At 36.3% G+C, this 19,997-nt stretch overlaps 4 protein-coding genes across 5 annotated transcripts; 3 read left to right on the forward strand and 1 right to left on the reverse strand.

Annotated features, from left to right (window-relative positions):
- The first annotated feature begins 78 nt into the window (after positions 1-78).
- Positions 79-1,598, forward strand: LOC110423412 (zinc transporter 7-like). Of its 2 annotated transcripts, XM_089784686.1 has the most exons (4): positions 139-516; positions 568-648; positions 1,030-1,179; positions 1,293-1,598. In XM_089784686.1, the coding sequence occupies exons 1-4, from the start codon at positions 181-183 to the stop codon at positions 1,596-1,598; spliced, it is 873 nt and encodes a 290-aa protein (XP_089640812.1). In that variant the 5' UTR covers positions 139-180. The 2 variants fall into 2 exon arrangements, with proteins under 2 accessions (XP_021293310.2, XP_089640812.1); XM_021437635.2 differs by having other exon boundaries at positions 79-648.
- A 7,784-nt stretch (positions 1,599-9,382) lies between these two features.
- BZIP (basic leucine-zipper 8) lies at positions 9,383-10,224 on the forward strand. The gene has a single exon (XM_021437509.2). It carries the CDS (start codon positions 9,477-9,479, stop codon positions 10,068-10,070), a length of 594 nt encoding a protein of 197 aa, XP_021293184.1. The 5' UTR covers positions 9,383-9,476; the 3' UTR covers positions 10,071-10,224.
- A 3,240-nt stretch (positions 10,225-13,464) lies between these two features.
- On the reverse strand, positions 13,465-14,093 carry LOC110423529 (phytosulfokines-like). Its single transcript, XM_021437749.1, has 2 exons — positions 13,907-14,093; positions 13,465-13,815 (listed from the first exon to the last, which is right to left on the reverse strand). The coding sequence occupies exons 1-2, from the start codon at positions 14,033-14,035 to the stop codon at positions 13,699-13,701; spliced, it is 246 nt and encodes an 81-aa protein (XP_021293424.1). The 5' UTR covers positions 14,036-14,093; the 3' UTR covers positions 13,465-13,698.
- A 1,855-nt stretch (positions 14,094-15,948) lies between these two features.
- CPN60BETA4 (TCP-1/cpn60 chaperonin family protein) lies at positions 15,949-19,991 on the forward strand. The gene is made up of 9 exons (XM_021437387.1): positions 15,949-16,194; positions 16,330-16,455; positions 17,104-17,241; positions 17,397-17,492; positions 17,656-17,898; positions 17,973-18,207; positions 18,961-19,130; positions 19,672-19,749; positions 19,855-19,991. The coding sequence occupies exons 1-9, from the start codon at positions 15,961-15,963 to the stop codon at positions 19,945-19,947; spliced, it is 1,413 nt and encodes a 470-aa protein (XP_021293062.1). The 5' UTR covers positions 15,949-15,960; the 3' UTR covers positions 19,948-19,991.
- Positions 19,992-19,997: the final 6 nt, after the last annotated feature.

Genomic DNA, 19,997 nt, shown 5'->3' on the forward strand with positions numbered 1-19,997 from the left:
CCTAAGGAACCAAACTCAAGAGTTACTACAAAAATCTTGGCAGCCATGGCCTCAGTTCCAAACTTCCATGCACTCCCCATGTTTCTTGTTGTTACCATGATCTTGTTATCAACTACTCCACTTGCTTCGGGGCAATGTGAAGCAGAATCCAAAAATGCATGCCATGACAAGGCAGAATCCATGAAGCTGAAAATCATTGCCATTGTTGCAATCTTAGTGTCTAGTATGATTGGTGTGTGCTCACCATTGTTTTCTCGTCTGTTGCCAACGCTTAGACCCGAAAGGGACTTACTCATTGTGGTCAAGGCATTTGCTTCCGGTGTTATTCTAGCAACCGGGTACATGCACGTGTTACCGGATGCTTTTGACGACTTGATGTCCAAGTGTTTGCCTGAGAATCCGTGGAGGAAGTTCCCTTTCACAACTTTCGCGGCAATGCTGGCGGCGCTGGTGACCCTCATGGTGGATTCGTTTGCCATGAGTATATACAAGAAACGTTGTGCTAAAGCTTCAGTCGTTGATGCTGGCAATGGTGCGGGACTGGAAAATGGGAATGTACAAACAGAGAATTTTGGACAAGGACACGGCCATGCAGTTGAGAAGAATGATAAAGCATCACAGTTGTTAAGGTATCGAGTTATTGCTCAGGTATGTTTGAAACTTTGAATCCTAAAATGCTGTAGGAATGCAGAATCTTCTTGTTTTTGACAATCATCACAACAAACTAGCTTAACTTCACTCAATTTTCGTTGCCCCTGTAACAGTTTTAATGAGAATATAAATTCACCAAATTTTCTTTGTTTTCTGAAGTGAACTTGTTGTTGATGGCCATTTACCTCTTCGGACAGTTTCTGGTTGAATTTGTTTGTCTTTAGGCTTCAAAGTGTTCATTAGAAGCAAACCAAAATGCTTTTGCATTGATTAATCAATCCATATATATAATATATGTTACAGAGTTTGGTCCATGAAGGTGTCTTTATCTGGTTTTACAACATTGTGCATATAATCACATAGATTTGCTAAATGCAGGTATTAGAGTTGGGAATTATAGTTCATTCGGTGGTAATTGGTCTTGCAATGGGAGCCTCTGAGAATCATTGCACGATACGATCACTCATCTCTGCTCTTTGCATCCATCAAATGTTTGAGGGAATGGGACTAGGTGGATGCATACTACAGGTGATCCTAAATCTCCAGTCTCTCACAAACACCATTTTTTCATTCAATTACAGATTGTTTTAGTCCATGCAGCTTTGGTTTTTTCCTCTTATCAATAAACATTGTGTCTTCAGGCTGAATATGAGCTCAAAATGAAAGCAATCATGGCATTCTTCTTCTCAGCCACAACTCCTTTCGGGGTTGTTCTGGGAATTGGCTTGTCAAGTGTTTACAGCGAGACCAGCCCAACTGAACTCATCGTTGTAGGACTGCTAAATGCGTGCTCAGCAGGGTTGCTGAATTATATGGCTTTGGTAGATCTCCTGGCAGCTGATTTTATGGGGCCTAGGCTTCAAACAAATATGAAGCTCCAGGTTTGGTCTTATATTGCAGTGTTACTAGGTGCTGGGCTCATGTCATTGATGGCAAAATGGGCTTAGCCAGTTCCTCGTGTACTCAACATACCATGTCTTTAATTTGCTGCTGGCTAATTTATCTTTCAGAATTCAGAAAATAGAAAATATATTTGCGTAATTTGCTTTGTTGACCAAGAAAAAGAAAAAAACCAAGTCAAGAAAGATTTAATATGTAGTAGGAGTATGTGAAAAAGAAAGTAGAACAAGAAAAGGAGAATTTGCCTGCCTAACAGTCATCACAAACAACTTTTAGCCTGGTTTATTGCAGAAGAGAGAAGAAAATACTTCCAACTTTTGGGCATCTAAAGTTTCTCAGAAATAATATATAATACTAATAAACAAGGTTTTAGTTCTGACTGAGTAAATTTGGTTACATCACTATTATTCAATCACCAAATCCTTAAACCATAAACCCTTTGATCAACCAGGAATTTGGTCTTGACTAGGATCAATGATAACATTTGCCTGGATCCAGAGAGTTTTGGAAGGTGTGGGTTCCCAACCCACTTGTGGCCCAAGAAAGCAATTTTGGCGTATTTGATTTGAACCCGGTGACTCCACAGTAAAGTTTTCAAGAAAGTGGAATAGATTTAAGGCTCCATAGGCTTTGTTTCAGAGGCCACATGCCTGCAACCAAGACATGATAAAACATGGAGGTAAGAGTTGAAAAGTTCCTAGATTAAGACAGTGAGCATGAGAAACTATTGGAAAAGTGCATGCCTACACGCTCCTGATTACACTGAGCTCAGCTGCAGAAACTAACAGCAAAAGAAACCAAAAAAGATCTTGTTTGGTGTCAGCTCCTCTTGATGCTACCGGTGGAATTGGCAACATGCTTGAAAATGGATGTTTAGGTTCGTTTTCTCAATTTGTCACCAAACCATTACCCTTACTATTATAATGATGACAAATTTCACGGCTCATTCCAGGTCCATAACTAAAACAAAACAGTTCGCAAACTTCAATTAGTCAATATCGCTATAATTAAAATTGTTTAAACGTTACATCAGATGTAGATGTCTTTAAACCAAAGCTTGCAGCCAGAAAGTTTCGTTGGTGCAAGGACGGGCAACCTGGCAATCTATCAGGGCAGAATTCTGCTATAAATAAATAGAAAATGTTGCATAAATCACCTCTCAGAACGATGATATCGACAGGGTGCTTTCGGCATATGGAATTTTTTTTTTTTCCATTACCACCATTTACAATCTCTGGTCACTGATCTGCCTTGCTGTCCTATGTTTGTTGGTTATAACTCACCTTTTGCTTGACCAAATACATGGCCTTGAAACCTTTAAGTAGCCCCTTTTGCCCCCTCGAGTTATGTCACAAGATGCTAACTTACCCAACATCAATTGACAGGTACCTAACAGGTGAATTATAATTGCATAAAAACCTACTAGAATCATCCATTAGACTTTGCAGGGATCGATCAGGGTCAAAAGTTAGTATTATATATCAACAATGCTTCTGTTTCTGTGTGTGTCCATAAGTTCAGATGGATCAACAGTTAAAGCTGTTTAGAGCAATTGCTAGTTTGTAAAGATGAAGATGGACCAAGTGACAAACATTAATAGTGACCACATATCAAAAGAATTATAAAGACAAAGAAGACAATAGCAGAATTATGGACAAAGTTGATATTATATGATTATACTATTATGTTTCAATGTGTGACAAAGGAAATAATACAAGGCAACCAATTTTGTCCTATTCGAAAATGGGGAGGCCAATAGGCCTAAAGTGTCCCCTCGTGCAATCAAAAATGCACTCATTGCCTTTCAAGACCTTTCGCATATGGCTTTTGGCTCTTTGTGAGTGGTTTTGGTAAACCTGTGAATGAGCCATTCTTGCTCCTAGATGACTTTTCTATAGGAGTAAGAGGATGAGGAATTAGCTATAACGCAGGAGCCTGTTTCCTGGATCTTTCTCGAGCGTATAGTCAACCGCAAGTATACCTCCAGTAAATTCTAAAAATCTCCAAGTACTTAAAATACAGTACAGAAGAAACTAATTGGCAGATAAATTGTATCAGATGCCAGTACAAAGTACGAGATGCACTAACATGAGGTCAACAACTCAGTTGCAGTAAAGCAACCATGCTGCTCTTTGACACATTTATGTTTTGTATTGCTTGGACAGTGAGATTGAATACAATGAAATTTAAGCTATTTTCTAGTAGTATTATTTTTCATTTCTTATTCTGTGAATAAGGTACAGTCTGCTAGCTATATATATGTTAATTCTGTGCATAAGCATTGGAGGACAAGTAAATTGACTGGCAGACATAATATCTAAAACAATCTTGGACTGTAATAGATCATGATGCAAGATCATAAATGGGAAACCATAGTTGGATATAACATGTTCTACTTTTCACATATAGACAACCATATATGGGTTAGTTAACCCTACTTCAGTTCACAGTCTGAAAACTGTTATGAAACTAGAGCTAGCTAGTCGTCCCATGATGCAATATACTTGGTAATGGAGACACCAAAGTTTTGAAGTTGATGCTTACGCAACTTTTTTGGTTAGGTTTCAAAAGTGATGATCATGATGATAAGTAAAGCATCACACATCTCCACAAAGCCGGTATGATCATATTGCTTAAATGCATATGTTATTAGTGAATTGGCTGGTTAATGCGTGGGGCTAATAAGGCTTGTGGCTCTGGGTACTTGGAGAATCCCCTTAATCATTCTTGCAGAAATTCAAATAATAGACTAAGATGGTTCATCGCGCATATCAACATCTTGGTGCTGATTCGTTTTCGGGAATATGGCATGAGATCACTAAGCAAGCGACCTATGAGTTACCAGTAAGAGCTTAGGTCTTCCCATTGGATTAACTTTCAAGACAAATTCACAAGGCGTGTGGACCTTCATCATTGATGAATATTCTGATAGATAGAGATTGATCACTGTGGCACGTCTTCTGGTTGCAAGTTTGGCAACACTGTGACTTTAGGATTGTACTAGGAAGAATATGATGGGGACACCAATCCTTTCAAGAACAAAATATCCAATGATTGATGAATGGCTCCTGTAGGAACTCTTGGCACTCTCAAAGCTCAAGGAATAGAACTATTAAACCAGAGCCAGAGGGATAATGAACAAGTACTGATCCATTTATATATTATATTGAGATCACTAATTAAACAAAAACATATCTTTAAGGCACCTAAACAACTTTAGTATCCATATTGTTAGTGGATTAAGACCTTAACAAAGTTACGTCAGCTCTAGAAAACAAGCGTGCAAGTCAGTAATACTCTAAATGCACCATCCACCATTATTATTATAACAACAAACAAACTATGTGTCAATGACAACAAGGCAAATGTGAAGATTTTGAAAAACATCGGTAAAGAAAACTGATGGAAATTGCAACTTGTCTTTTAATAAGATATGGGGAATGAGGATCATGAAATTTAGCAGAAGAGGAAAGATGATGATGAGCTTATCCTATTTGAACCAATTACCGCAAAATGTGATGACCTCAGGAAAGAATTGGACAGGGAAGAAAGAAGAAAAATTAAAAAAGAAGAGTTGTTTAAGTGGGGGGAAAGTGGAGACAGTGCACATTTGGTACAGGTGATGGTACCAAAATTTTTGCAATTCCATGATGGAGAAGCCTAAAAAGGTTTAAAAGCAGATGCTGATATGGTAGCCTGTGTGGTCACAGAATTTTCAAGAGACTCCTGCCATTACTGAGGTAGCCAATTGTTTAAGGCAATAAAATTTTCTGAGGCAGTAGGAAATGTAATGCACCCTATGCTGCATAACCAATATGCATGATGAATGACTGTTTGCCAATATGCAAGTATAAAGCAGACACTCCTGTTACAGTTGCCATGGCTTCATTTACCTTTTGATAAAGGCTTTTTCATTTAGATATTACATAAAACCACCTTACAGTGAAATATAGTAGTTACCTTCAATGTCCATGGGATCATTGAGTGTGGGAGGCCTAATTGCTTCCAGAATTAGAAACAAATTTTAAACTATGGACATACTTATTTAAGGCTTTGACAACAACAGTTTACTAGGAGAACTGAATGTTCTTTTTAACATGTAAGAAACTAAGCTTTATTAGTTTCATTATGAATTTGGATCCAAACATGTTAAAATCTGTGGTCATGTGCACATCCACGCACATTGGCACAAGAGTGCGAGGAAGAGAGAGAGAGAGAGTTCATGTTGGGTTGAGTTGACGGGCTGTGCAATTGGGTGCAGTAATGGTGCACCAGACACACAAGGTCACTAGTAAAAAGGACCCACTTGGGCACAATTATGTGTTTATGTTGCCCTCTCAGCTGATGGTTGGCACCAAAAGGATTTGGCGTTAAATCCAGTCCCCCCCCGTACCTAGCACTTCTTTCACATTTGTGGTGCCCCTTCTCCTCTGTCTGCATACTAGCTATAGCAACAACTTAGGCTAGGCACGTATGAGGATAAAGAAAGCAATAAGCCATTCATGATCCCTTTTAATTCTTCTTTTACTTTTCAAACTTTTTTGTTGTTTTCTTTAATTGGTAGGACCCCAGAAACTTAGCTCATCTCGAAATTTTCCAATGATTAATCAAATCAAGGCATTTTCATGTGTTGAAGAAAGTTGTCCAATTTTTGGCAGTGCAGAGGATTAATTCGGTATGGTGTATGCTTGAATGCATGTTGTGATTCTAAAGGTGTTTGCATACTCATGATTTGGCTTTTGTAGCGACCTAGTCCTTCTCTTGATCCGTCTCATTTCCTAAAATCTAACCATATTTGACATCATAGTTGCCACAGCTTTCTGGCATTACTGCTAATTGGTATAGACTCCATGACAGGTCAGTGCTGTGAAGGATTAAATTCTTCTAATTGCTATGGACTGCATGGAAGGTCAGTGTTGTGAAGGATTAGAATTCCAGGCCATACTGCATACCACAGGCACCTTTACCACACCAATTCATATCAGTGCAACCGCAGGTTTCCAAGCATAGCCTCACTTTGGGGAGAATCGATTTTTCCAACAATGATAACATTTCACATATTACATTTTCTCTTGATCGACTGTTATCACAAGTTCACAACCCTCAGTGATTGATGTTTCCTGGCAGAAATAATGTGAGTGATACCACCAAAATTGATGAACAGGGCAACATTCAACTTACATCACACAGTTCAGTCAAATTACTAGTGATATATGTCAGTTGCTCATATTCTGCACCTGAAATCATGGATGAACAGCCAACTTGCCATTCACCTTCCACAAATAGCATATTCTATGGTACCCACATGCTATCAAGTTGTAGGAGTGACATATCCCAGCTTTGTGTATTTTTCTCCCCACAAAACTTTACTATCGGTCAATCATGTCTGGTCCAACTCCTTTTGGCAGCTTTAGATTTTCAGGTGTTGCTCAAAAAGTTTGGCTTTGATTCTTCTTTTTCATATGCGTGGAGCATAAAAATAATTATCTGCATGAAGGGTTTTAACAATGCTTCCAAATTTCCCATTCATGAGAGATCACAAATCTCTGCATTCCCTTTGTCCTATCAGATAATGGAATAAGGCAGACCTCTCTTAGTTGGTTCTTCATCTACTCTACCTAATGGGTATATGATCCATGGCAATGATAGGCTCCAAAGACAATGACCATCATTTTCACAGTTGAGTACACATTGGCACTCTGATAAAATCTCCCAAAGGAGAGCAGAATTCTTCAAAACCCTGAGAAATTTTATGTTAATTGGAGTACTTGATGAGTAACTGAAGGAAACAAATCTTTTTCCTAAAGTTGGAACTTTTTTTATACAATCCCTTCCCTGTCCATCTTCTGCAATAACTTAGTCAAACAACAATGGGATAAATATTACCCCTCTGAAGGGCAGTTCTGTAGTTTGACCCCATACTTTAATAGTGCAAAATTTAGGACAAGGACAATGGAAGCTGCCTTTGCAATGACAAGTTCATAATAGGTGGGGCAAAACTTTGCTGCATTTGACTTCGGCACAGCCGAGCTAGGAAGGGAATAAGGCATCAAGAAATCTGTTAGGACTAGGACAGTAGGAATATTAAGGCTTGATTCTGTAAATCGAGCATAATCTTTTGTCATCATTTCTATCTATGACAGCAGTTCTCTTGCATTCATGCACTGATTAACATTATATATAGAAGTAGTGCAGAATTTCAAAACATTATTTTACCTAACCTTCTTTGGATGTTTTGCAGTGAAACATATTCTCCAGTTGCTCCCCAATTCCTATCTAGTCTTTTTCTATAAGAATTTAGCAGCCTAGAGCAGTTCCTTTTAGTGGGAATCACCTAAAATAAGCTTTGTAGTGTTATTAAACACGGAAACGAATTAGATGTGGATAGAATATTGGTAATCTATTAACAAATAGCTGAGAAAACATGCGTTTGCAAGTTGCTGCCTCTGAGATACGCCAAGACTTTTTTGATCTGATCTTTCTTTTATTAATCTTTCCCTTATCATGTTTGCAAGTGGTCCTCAAGGGATATAGATTAGCAGCAATATTGTATAATTAATCATCAACAAACAAACTGATTATACTGACAAAGATACTGCCATTTTCTTAGTTTCAGGTTATATATAGTAATACTTTAGAAAGGTACTTTGGGTACTTGAGTTGGTAAACGTGCCAATCGATGATAAGACATGAAAGAATAACAAAACTGATAACCTGTTAAGAGGCACTGAACTATTCCCACACGTAGATTGCAAGATAACTCTTCTATAGTGTTCTTCAGTCAATGTCTTGGGAGAATTTTTGATTCATAACAAATCAGATAAAAAGCAACTCAAGGCAAGTATTAAACTATTAGGATGGAAGATAACTTTTCCTAACAAAAGCTTCATGTACTGATCAGGACTACTGCCTTAAACCAGTGGCTTGGGTGGGTTAAAGTTTGCCTCAAGGGATCCATATATGCAAATGAATGATCTCCAAGAAGAGGAAAAGCTGGAAAGATGAAGAAATCAAGCATAGGTGTCAGGAGAGAAGCAAGAATCCTTATTAAAATTGCCCAGTTTCAGTCCGAATGAAAGACAATGAGACTGCTGGGATATATATATATATATATATTTTTTTTTTTGCTCAGTGAGATTGCTGCGATTTAGGTACCTGATGTTAAACTATATCAAGATAATTGCACTCTTATGGGACCGTCCAATCTTAAATTTGAAGTGCCTAATGAGTCATCTGATTATAATAAAATTAGTCATAGAAACTATGCTTAATTTAATGGTTTACTTTTAAACTGGGCTTCATTGCGTCATCAGCCACAAGGCCTTATTCACTGCTGGAATTTTGTAGTATGAAAACATGTCCTGAGATTGACTTCAACACCATTTCTCAATTGCCTTTTCTTCTTTCTTTAAAACATTCCTCACTCAAATTATTGCTCCCATATCGGCAAGTTTTCCCTCTTCTAAGCGTCATATCAGATGCCAGATGATTAGCCAAATCTAAAATTCTATGGCATGCTCACACACCTGATCTCATGCATGCATATATACATCAATGCATACATACATACATACATACACACGTGTCACTATCCCACGACTGCAACACCTGTAGCAGCATTGTTACCTTTTTAGAAATAATGTATGGGATGTAAAGCGAGTTGTGCGTCTGCTACCACAGCATTCATAAATAAGATAAATTAACCAGTCAGGTGACATTCACATTTTTATGATAGATGTTTCAATTCTGCGCTTGTAAGCCCTGGTACTGTTACACTTGTTGCTGAAACTGGCCCACCTCGGAAGTCTTTTTCCTCCTATAAAAGCTCTCCATTCATTCCGTCCTCCCCTACCTTCAAAGGCTAAACAATCACTGCAACACATTACAACCCTTCAGTTTCAGGCGTCGACTTCACAACTTAAACCATGATTCCAGGTGAGCTCACAGGACTCCGCTACCTAGCACCAGAAAACCCAATCCTGATTCCAGCCAACCTTGGCATGATGCAAAATACTATACCAGATTTTCATTTCAATAGATTCTTGAGCAACCTACCCATTTCCCACATCCCACTACCTGCTCATGAATTCACTACACAGTCTTCAAGTATCAGCAATCATTCAACTTCAGACGAGGCTGAGGAGCTCCAGCTCAGCATCATCGATGAGAGGAAACAACGAAGAATGATATCTAATAGAGAATCTGCTCGTAGGTCGAGGATGCGGAAACAGAAGCACCTGGATGAACTTTGGTCACAGGTGATTAGGCTTCGCAACGAGAACCACAGTCTCATAGACAAATTGAATCATGTATCAGAGTGCCATGACCGAGTTCTTCAAGAAAATGAAAGGCTCAAGGAAGAAGCCTCCGATCTTCGCGAAATGCTGACTGACCTAAAAATTGGTAGTCCTTATTCTCTTGCTTTGAGAGAGCTGGAAGACGTTCCCTGCAACACTGCTCACCTGAGAGCTGAGTCAACAAACCAATCTATTGCTAACTCCGTAGACTTGCTTCATTGAGATGAGAGCTATTTTGCCATATATAACTATTCTGCGTTCCTCAGTTTGCTACGGTTATTAATCAAGCTTTTGGCTTAGTTTGAGCTGTTTGAGATTAGAATCAAACCATGCAATAACATCTTTTGATCATTTTATCCTAACTCAGGTTAATGGTCTACATACGTCACCTACACAATCCATAGCCTGAAGCAACTGTTTGCAGCTCTTCTCGCCGCATAACATTCCAGAGCATAATATGTGAAAATGATACCTGCAATGGTCCATCACAAGCAAATCAAACACTCAATCATGACTTTTATCTATTAATCATTTTAAGAACCCCACCAAACTCTGTTTATAGAATTTCACCTGAAATATGGATTAAAGAAAGAACAGTAAATAGCACTAAGAGACTAAAGAAAGAAATCCTGACGCATAATACGAATTATATTTCCACAATTTTACTGCCATAAGGGGAAGTAACATTTTTCTTTTCTTTTTCCATGTGCCCTATACAATGGTTAAGAAACAAGTTGCTTTTAGAGTGGTGGCCCTTGTGTGAACAGGATCCAGTCATGCCACAAGGTGGCCCCATAGCCAGTAAAATCTCCTGTGTTGCTCACAATAACAGGGGCAAGAGGACAAATGGTGGTGGAGGTGCTGCTAGTAGTGGCTCATCACTCAAATAACTACTATACAAAGCAAAACATTTGAAAAGGCTATCCACTAACATACCCCAAAGTACTATTTTCAGCTTTCTGTGAGGGCATCGATTTGCCTGCCTAGCTTGGGTTCAACCCAGTTTACATTGTTTTCACCAAAAAGAAGGCGACATCAAGCGCAGCCTACGCTTCAGGTGCTGCTTGAACAGTGCCCTTTTACAGAATGCCAGAACCAACTGCACTAGTAAGTCCTATCCATATCTCTGTTGCTTTCTCTTTGCTACGTGGATGATCGTGCAATTCGTGCTTGCACCTATGTTATGGATAATCTTCCAAGACATGGCGTCAGTTTCTGCATAAATGGAAACAACCAGGCTTTGTTTGTTCTTTACACGTAAAAAAGTAATGCAGACTACAGTTAGACGGTTTCTTATTTACGCTTCTCTTAATCTTTATGGATGATTGTTTTATTGGTACTTATAGTTCCTTTCCTTTACCTGTCAGTTGACTGAAAACTGTACAGCAGCTAACAAATCTGCTGCTTAGTGGGATTGTGTTTACCTGACCAAAAATAAGTTCTTAAGTTTCATGGGTTTTCACAACAATATATGTCCATGAAATCGTAAGCCATCCTATATGTTGAGATTGTGAATTTACTTGATTCTTGTATAATCTTCAACTGCTTTGCTTTTATGAAATTCTAAAGTTAATAGTATTTCATAAAGTATCAGACTATAGTTCCAGAAAAATTCAAAGAATGCATCTTTGGGGCTCAGAAGAATCAGAATATCTTTTTTAAGGGATCAATGGGTCATCCAGCAGCATATCAAGTGTACAGTACAATATTCAAGCTAGTCTTTTCAGAATAAGGAATCCAAACAATAATAATCAACAGCATATGGTGATTGGTGAGATCAAATAGTAATGACAATGATCATTAATAAAATTAAATCAATACTTTAATCACCTACTTATAATCTTGCTGAAAAGGCTTAAGTTGAGACTCAATTTACTCACTGCAAAAATGCTGTTCTTTTTTCCCCATGACAGACAAGCACAGATACACCCACATGCATGTATATCTTAATGGAAAATTTTCTCAATTGTAAAATGAAGAGTCAGTTCACCCCAAATTCAATGACCCCATGTCAGCATTTTTTTCTTTTTCTCTTTTTGCTTTCTCATCTTGATGGTTCTTGGTTACCATTTACAGAGAGACACATCAATATGAAAAGAAAGAATACTAAAGGCACTTCTTAAATGCATGAACTTAAATGATTGATTCGGGTTCCTAGGCAATCAAGTGTGCTTATCCTTACCATAATGATCCAAGAGAACTATTGCTAGGTCAACGTAAATCTATATAACCTAGTTGAAAATTGAATTAATCACCCTCAACAATCAGTGGTGGTGATGATAGCAGGTAAAGCCATAGTTCAGTTCCAGAGCCGACACTTGGCAATACGGACAGCATTAAGGATCATTGTAACCTGATTAAAAAAATTTACTCTAATGACTTAGAAGGCAAGAAATCATGAACTCCTCTCACCTCGCAATGTGAACAAGGGATGCAAATAGAATATGGTAATGTTATTTTATTGTGAAATAAACAATGTAATCTACACTAATAACTCCTTAAATAAGTCTGGAACTGATAAAAATGACAGTGGAAAAATGGAAACAGGCACACCTTGAAATCGTTTACTAGTAGTGCTGGGTTCCAGCCCAATTTCAGTTTTCAGTTATCTATTGATATCGGCGACAAGGAAAGGGGATCTAGCAAAGCATTGGACTTATGGGGTCCTAGAATCTCAGACGTAAGCACCTTATTCAAACAAAAAAGGAAAAATCCACTGAGTCTTGATTAATGCATGGAAGAGTTCTGTTAGCTTCAGGATCTCAGTTCTCAGGATATCTGAAGCCCAATAAACTTCAGGGCTAAGTACCCAATTGACCCAAGGAAGAAACTAGGTTCAATTCTCAGAGCACGTCTTCCCAGGAATGATGTTGGAGCCTTGCACCATGGCCTCCTTGCAATTCTAATTTCATTTGAATTCATTAATATTTAAAATAAATAATTCATCATAAATTTATAAATAATGTTAATAAATAAATATAAAAAATTAAAAATATCCTTTTTCTTTCTTGACCTTTTTCTTTTTCAGGTATTCTAATGATGCTTCTTATACATTAATAGGCCATCTCGCGACTAGATTTGACCGAATCTCTTCAAGCGAGCGTGATCTGATTGCGCTCCCCCAACTGCATGGCCCATATCTCGCACTCCTCTAGGGAGCACGGGATCATGCTCTCTTAGAGAGCACTAGATTGGTGCTTTCCCCGGGAGTACAATTTGGTTGAATTTGACATTTTTCAGCAGATCTAATCTTGAGGTGATTAACTAATAAAAATAAATTAGAGAGAATTTATTTTGAATAAGAGAGAAAAAATTTTAAAAATTAATGAAAGATACAATTGTAAAAAAATACGTTTTTAAACTAGCAAAAAATACAAACAATTTATGTGTTTAGTGAAATATATTTTTTTACAATTAATTATTCATTTCTAATATTAATAAATTTAAATAAAATTATAACTAAAACTTAAAAAATCAGGATTTAATTTACCGAAGATTTTTCTAATGATAGAAATTTGATAGATTATCCCACTATCTCAAGGATAATCAACCATCAACCCTCATGCTCTTCCTATTTACTTATGCTACAACACCAGACCTTATCAAAAGCCAATTACAAAATTAACGCCTACATGAGAATTAAAGATTGAATTCTTCGTTCTTGTGTTCAGATATTTAGTCCTATCATATAACACAGGCTCATTACAATTTACAGGGCCATAACTTGGGTATAGTACATAAGAGTTTAAGTGAACGGGAAAATCAACATCTAAAGTAAGCAGTTCAAAACGCGAGTTTGATTACTTTCTACTGGTAAAACATTACAAGAGCAAAGAAGCAAACAAGAAGATCACGGTTCATCTTTTTCCTGGGTGTAAATATAATCCGTATGAGCAGCCAAGGACCTCCTAATCAGACATTCTTCACCACCCAAGCCGTTGCACTCATCATCACTGTAACTTGATTCCTGTAAATCGTCAACATACAAAAACCATGTCAAAATATGCCCACCAAAACCGAAAAACAACAAACATCATTTCCCAGGAAACAATACTTACTGGTGAAGAAACTGGCATCTGAGGTTCATCACCTTGTTGCAGAATACTGGTTGGCAGAAGTCTGCTTTGTGCTGTAGACAGCAGAAGTAAAGCCAAGATCAAGAACACGAAGGTCTTACTCTTTGCCATGCTTCTTCTTTTCCTTTTTTTTTTCCTTTTTCAGTTTAAAGAGAGCATGGAGGAATGAGTTGAGCCTTGTCTAAATAGGGGGTAAGGGTATAGCTAGACCAGGGCTGCGGCCAGCATTTATGTTAGCAGTACTATATAGAGTGTTCGTGAGGGTAATTCACCTTAGGTTTCATGAATGAAGCAAGAAAAAAGTCAAAAGCTTGGCAACATCCACTAGTGGGGGGAGTCAATCGGTGACTTGTTTCCTAGGAAACATCGCCATTGATAGACAGCATTGAGAACCGTATCACAATATATATATATATATATATATATATATATATATTTCTTTGGATGATGATGCAGAATTGCAGAGTACTGTGTGATGGAAAGCTAGCTGTACATGCAGGTGTAAAATAGATACCAATCTCGCCCGCATGTGGTACACACCTGTCAAATTATTAGGGTACTCAGGTAAATTTCTCGGATATCAAAATAAATATTATAATAATATATCAGCAGTAAATTTTTTTTTAACTTTATAAAGGTAAATTTTATAATTAAATTTCGGGTCTATATTTTATTTATCAAAATCATAAAAATGAGGTAGTAATCACCGACAAGCTATAAAAAGATTAAAACAATTTATTAAACATGTCGAGAACAATGCGACAATATTTATGAATTGACTAATCAATTTAGCATTTCAAGGTCATCAAACTTAATAAGAGCTTGAGAACCCAACATTTAAAGTATTTAAATGGAATAAAAAAAAACATCATTTTAGGATATTTTATTTATTATTAATTGATTTTATATTAAATATTATTTTAAAATAATTTATTATGATATTATAACAAGTCTTGATCTTTATTGTCATTTTTTTCATGATAAGTTGTTACATGTTAAATTCGTATTTTTACGAATGAGAGAGAGTATTAGAATGGTGATAAGAAATCTTATATCTATTAAGTTGAAGTTATCTTAAACATATATATAATTATAGTAAAGATTACTTATTTTATTGTTAGTTGATTTTTGATTAAATGTTCATCTTAAGAAATTCAATAAACTTAGAGTCTTATATCGGATATGATAGAAAATTAGATTATCTAAGCTTTCCTTTTTTCTAATTTTTCGTTTATATAAGAAATATTACTTTTCTTTTGGTTTATGTTTTTATTATTTACATTTTGTTATTTATTTTTTATTGTTTTAAAGAATGGTGGTAAAGCAAAATGTTAAAAGGCAAAACTTCTAAATTTGTATTATACTTTATTTAAATTTTATTCAAATATATTTTTACTTAAATTTAAATATTATTAAGTGATTCTTTACCGAAATATCTCTTTCTCAAATAAAAAAATAAAATACTTGAAAAATCCCTAATTTATTCAATAAAATTCAAATAAATCTTTATTCTTTTGCTACATTTAATTAAATCTTTATAATTTTTATTCAAAATCAAATAAGTTTTAATGACTAAAGGTCAATTACTTATCATTTTATTCTCAAGTGACAATGACATATGGTTATATCGATATATCAAATTATAATTTATTATGACATGTTAATATGTCACGTCATTATCATATGACATAAAATAATAAGTAGTATTTTAATTAATAAAGTTTAATTAATTTTTAATTATAAAAATTTATTTATTTTAAAATAAAAATATAAAAATTTATTTAAATATTTATGAATATGATTTTTTTAAAAATATTAAGTAAAAAAAATTCAACCCATGCCCAAGTCGAAGCTTACATTTGTAGGTACGAACCCGACTTAAAGCCCGACTTGAACTGGCCTAGGCCCAGTCCATGGAAATCTCCGATCCAATGAGCAGGCAGGCAGGCTGTCCTCGTAGCCATGGAATAGCGCCAAAAACAACTGCCAAGATATTTTCTCGTTATCCTGTTTTTTTCCTTCTTCCTCTTGTTAAGATGCTATCCATATTTATCCATGAGTATCATCAACTGTTTTTTGAAAACCGTCACTCCAGAAACTCAATCATGGCATCTTCGCCAGCTCCAATCTCTGGAATATCTTTCGCCAACCCAACACTGCCCAGAACCAAGAAGGCATCAGCTTCACATTATCCCATCCCGAAAGAACCCAGAGCCGTGGCCAAAGAGATTTACTTCAACCATGATGGCTCTGCCACTAAGAAGCTTAAGGTCACTTTCTATGATCAAAGCACATTACATGACTCTGATCACTAAAACTTAAGCTTACATCCAGATGGCTTTCTTTTCTTTTTCTTTTTTTTTTTCATCGTTTTCTGTTCTTCTTTCTTTGTTGGTATGATACAGGCAGGTGTAGACAAAGTGGCAGAGCTCATTGGGGTTACATTGGGACCAAAGGGAAGAAATGTAGTTCTGCAAAACAAGTACGGACCTCCCAAGATTGTTAACGATGGAGAAACTGTTCTCAAGCAGGTTTTTCTATTTTCTACTTGGACCCATCACTCCATCACTTCTTTACCCTTTGTTTTTTGCCCCTTTCTTTTGATACCTGAAAAAATTTTGGAGTTTTGATTAATACCTGAAAAAATTTTGGTTCTTGTCTTCTTGAATTGTTGTAGCTAATTCCTTTACCTGGAAATTTACAAGAGTCCGTAAATTAGGATAATATATCTAGAGCTATTCAAGATAACCAGCATAAATTGCTTGAAAATAATGGACTGTCAGAAATTGGTACTTCAGGGGCTTTTTTTTTTTGGAGTATTAATATGCTATTTAATCTTTGTTGCACATTCTCAAGTATGGTTTGTTTGGTGCTAGAAGCAACTTAAAAAGAATCACAGGAGACCTTTCTGTATTTCTTTTCTCATGTTGATATATAGTTCACCAGGGTATTCAACCAGTATGGATATGTTCAGAAACTCTTGATATGATTTATCATGAAAGGTCCTTATCATTTAGTTGTCTATTTGGGCATTCAAATAAATTTAGTGATATTTGAAGATGCATTAGTACACCTGCATAAGCTAATATCAGGAACAAAGAGTAAAATGACTCCTAGTAGTTCTAACTTATTACAGTTCGGTACCTTTTTTTTTTCTGAATCGTATCTCAATTGTTTAGATTGAGTTGGAGGATCCGTTGGAGAATGTTGGAGTTAAATTAGTGAGGCAAGCCGGTGCAAAAACAAATGACCTTGCTGGTGATGGTTGCACTACATCTATAGTTCTTGCTCATGGTCTAATTACAGAAGGTGTGAAGGTAAGAATCAGATCACACTATGAAGCTATAATTTCAGTCTGATCATCCCATTCAAATGTATTTGTGATTTCAATTTATTAAGTAGGCTTCTGGTTTGTATAGCTTCAAATGGGAGTTCTGTCAACTTTTGTAATCAATAATTCTGTTTCTTCCAGGTAATTTCAGCTGGAATGAATCCAATTCAAATTGCCCAAGGGATTGAGAAGACAGCAAACGCCCTTGTTTATGAACTCAAGTTGATGTCCAGAGAGGTGCAGAACTTTTTTAATTCTCTTCTTTTCCACTCAAAAAAAAAAAAAACCTCTATGTTCCAATTATTACCTGAAATGGAAATGATATTTCATATATGTTCCGAGAAGCAGAGTTGAGATTATCTCAGGCTTGCCTTATGTGCAAATGGATAATATATTGCAGGTTGAGGATTGTGAGCTTGCACATGTTGCTGCTGTTAGTGCTGGGAATGACTATACTGTAGGAAAAATGATCTCTGACGCTATTCAACAAGTGGGAAGGAGGGGTGTAGTCAAAATTGAAAAAGGAAAATGTACTGAGAACAGTCTACAAATTGTGGAAGGAATGCAGTTTGATAGAGGATATTTGTCCCCTTACTTTGTCACTGATCGAGAAAAGAGGATTGTTGAGTTCCACAATTGCAAGGTATGAACTTTAGGTATTTAAAACCTGACATATGTTCTATAAAGTGATTAGAGGTTTGAAATCCTTGATTGCAGTTGTTATTGGTTGATAAAAAAATCACACATCCAAAGGAGATGTTTAAAATATTGGACAGTGCGGTCAAAGAGAACTACCCTATTGTGATAGTTGCAGAGGATATTAAGCAGGAAGCTCTTGCTCCAGTCATTAGGAACAAACTCAATGGTGTGCTGAAGGCAGCTGCTATTAAGGCCCCTGCCTTTGGTGAGCGCAAGAGCCACTGCTTGGACGACATTGCTATCTTGACCGGAGGTAATAAATACTGATATTCAAGTCAGCTCTTACTTTAGAAATGTCTATATATCAGTTCCATCAGCTAGCCAAGTTTATTTTATCCCGACAACACTGGAAATCAAGTGTACCAGTCACTGCAAATGAAATCGCTCAATATATTTCAGTGGATATATACTTCAGGCATAAATAATTATTTAGAGTGGAGATGATCCCAGAGGGTAGAGAAAAGAAGCTATACAAACCCAATAATTAAGTGCAATAGCTTTGACAACTGTTATTATTGTTATATGTGTTTAACCATTGAATGCTTTTTCTATGAATTGATTTTGGATTCTGCAAATGAATTCTTTAGTTGATATCTGAGATCTTTGTGCTAGTAATGAACTGCAATTTCAAGTTCTAAGCATAAAAGAATATATATTCACTAAGCATATACTATTAGTAGAAAGGACTATAATGACCTACTGCCTATTTGTGAGGAAAAAGGTTCTAATCAGGAGTTGGCCTTGAAACTTGGTGGCTCCTCTGTTTATTTACTATGGCAGGATAAAAATGTATTGTTTAGAATTCAGTTCAAAGATTGACGGGACCTTATTCCTCAGATTATTTGGAATCATATTGCTTTCTTTTTGCATCTGTAGTAAAATCACTTCTGCAAGCAAATTAAATTGCCATCCTTCTCCCGTAGAATTCTTCAGATTCCGAACATTTGCTTCCTCACAGTATTTAATTATTTTTGATAGGCTTTTCACATGTTGATCTTCTTTTCAGCAACCGTAATCAGAGATGATATGGGTTTGACTCTAGATAGGGCTGGGAAGGAGGTTTTGGGCACTGCTACTAAGGTTGTGATAACTAAGGACTCTACATATGTGGTTAGTGATGGAAATACACGAGAAGCTGTTCAGAAAAGAGTTTCTCAGATAGAAAGACTGGTCGAGGTGCATATAATATTCTTGGTCTTTTTCTTCTTTGCGTAATTAGTAACACAGCACATGACGCATACAGTGGTATGGAAACTAGGACCTCTCAACACCTCAGCCCAACCTTTTGCCACTGGAACATGCCCTCCTTGGAAACTGTGTCTATTATGCCAGTTCCATATTGCTTTATCACCTGTACTGTTAATTATTATACAATCACCTATCCTCTTTATATAGTAGTCCATGTTGTGTTCATTGTCGTTACTGCAGCCTCACAATGGTACAAGATGCATTTTCCACCATGTCAATAAATCAAATCAGAAAGAGCTACTAATGTTAGCTAGCATATTGCAAATTTTCAATGGCTATAAGGAAAACTCTTAATGCCTCAGGTTTAAAATTGATTACAGAATACGAGGGTGAGGGAGGAAAGGAAATGTTGTAGCTTAATTAAGATGTAGAAATCTACATATTTTCCCCTAATGATATTTCTAAAATATTGAAGAAAATAGGTGTCTAGTATTCTCTGTGAAAACTGACTTAAGTACTTCTTTTGCAGAACACAGAAGAAAATTTTCAAAAGAAGATACTGAATGACAGAATTGCCCGATTATCAGGAGGAATTGCTATTCTTCAGGTGAGCTAATAACCTTATAAGTTTTAGCGATGAAACATCTGGATACTCTAGGAATGTTGAAAAACTTCAATGGAGATATATTTCATATTGTTGATTGAATCTTAGGTTGGAGCACAAACACAAGTTGAGTTGAAGGACAAACAACTCAGAATTGAAGACGCTTTGAATGCAACAAAGGTAAATAAGTTACTTATCTAGTTTATCTGCTGATATTATAAGTCATTGTCATAAAGCAAATTCAGGGATTT

Source organism: Theobroma umbraticum, unplaced genomic scaffold, assembly GCF_002168275.2.
Source record: "Theobroma umbraticum cultivar Fairchild unplaced genomic scaffold, ASM216827v3 scaffold_20.0, whole genome shotgun sequence".
Classification (NCBI taxonomy): domain Eukaryota; kingdom Viridiplantae; phylum Streptophyta; class Magnoliopsida; order Malvales; family Malvaceae; genus Theobroma; species Theobroma umbraticum.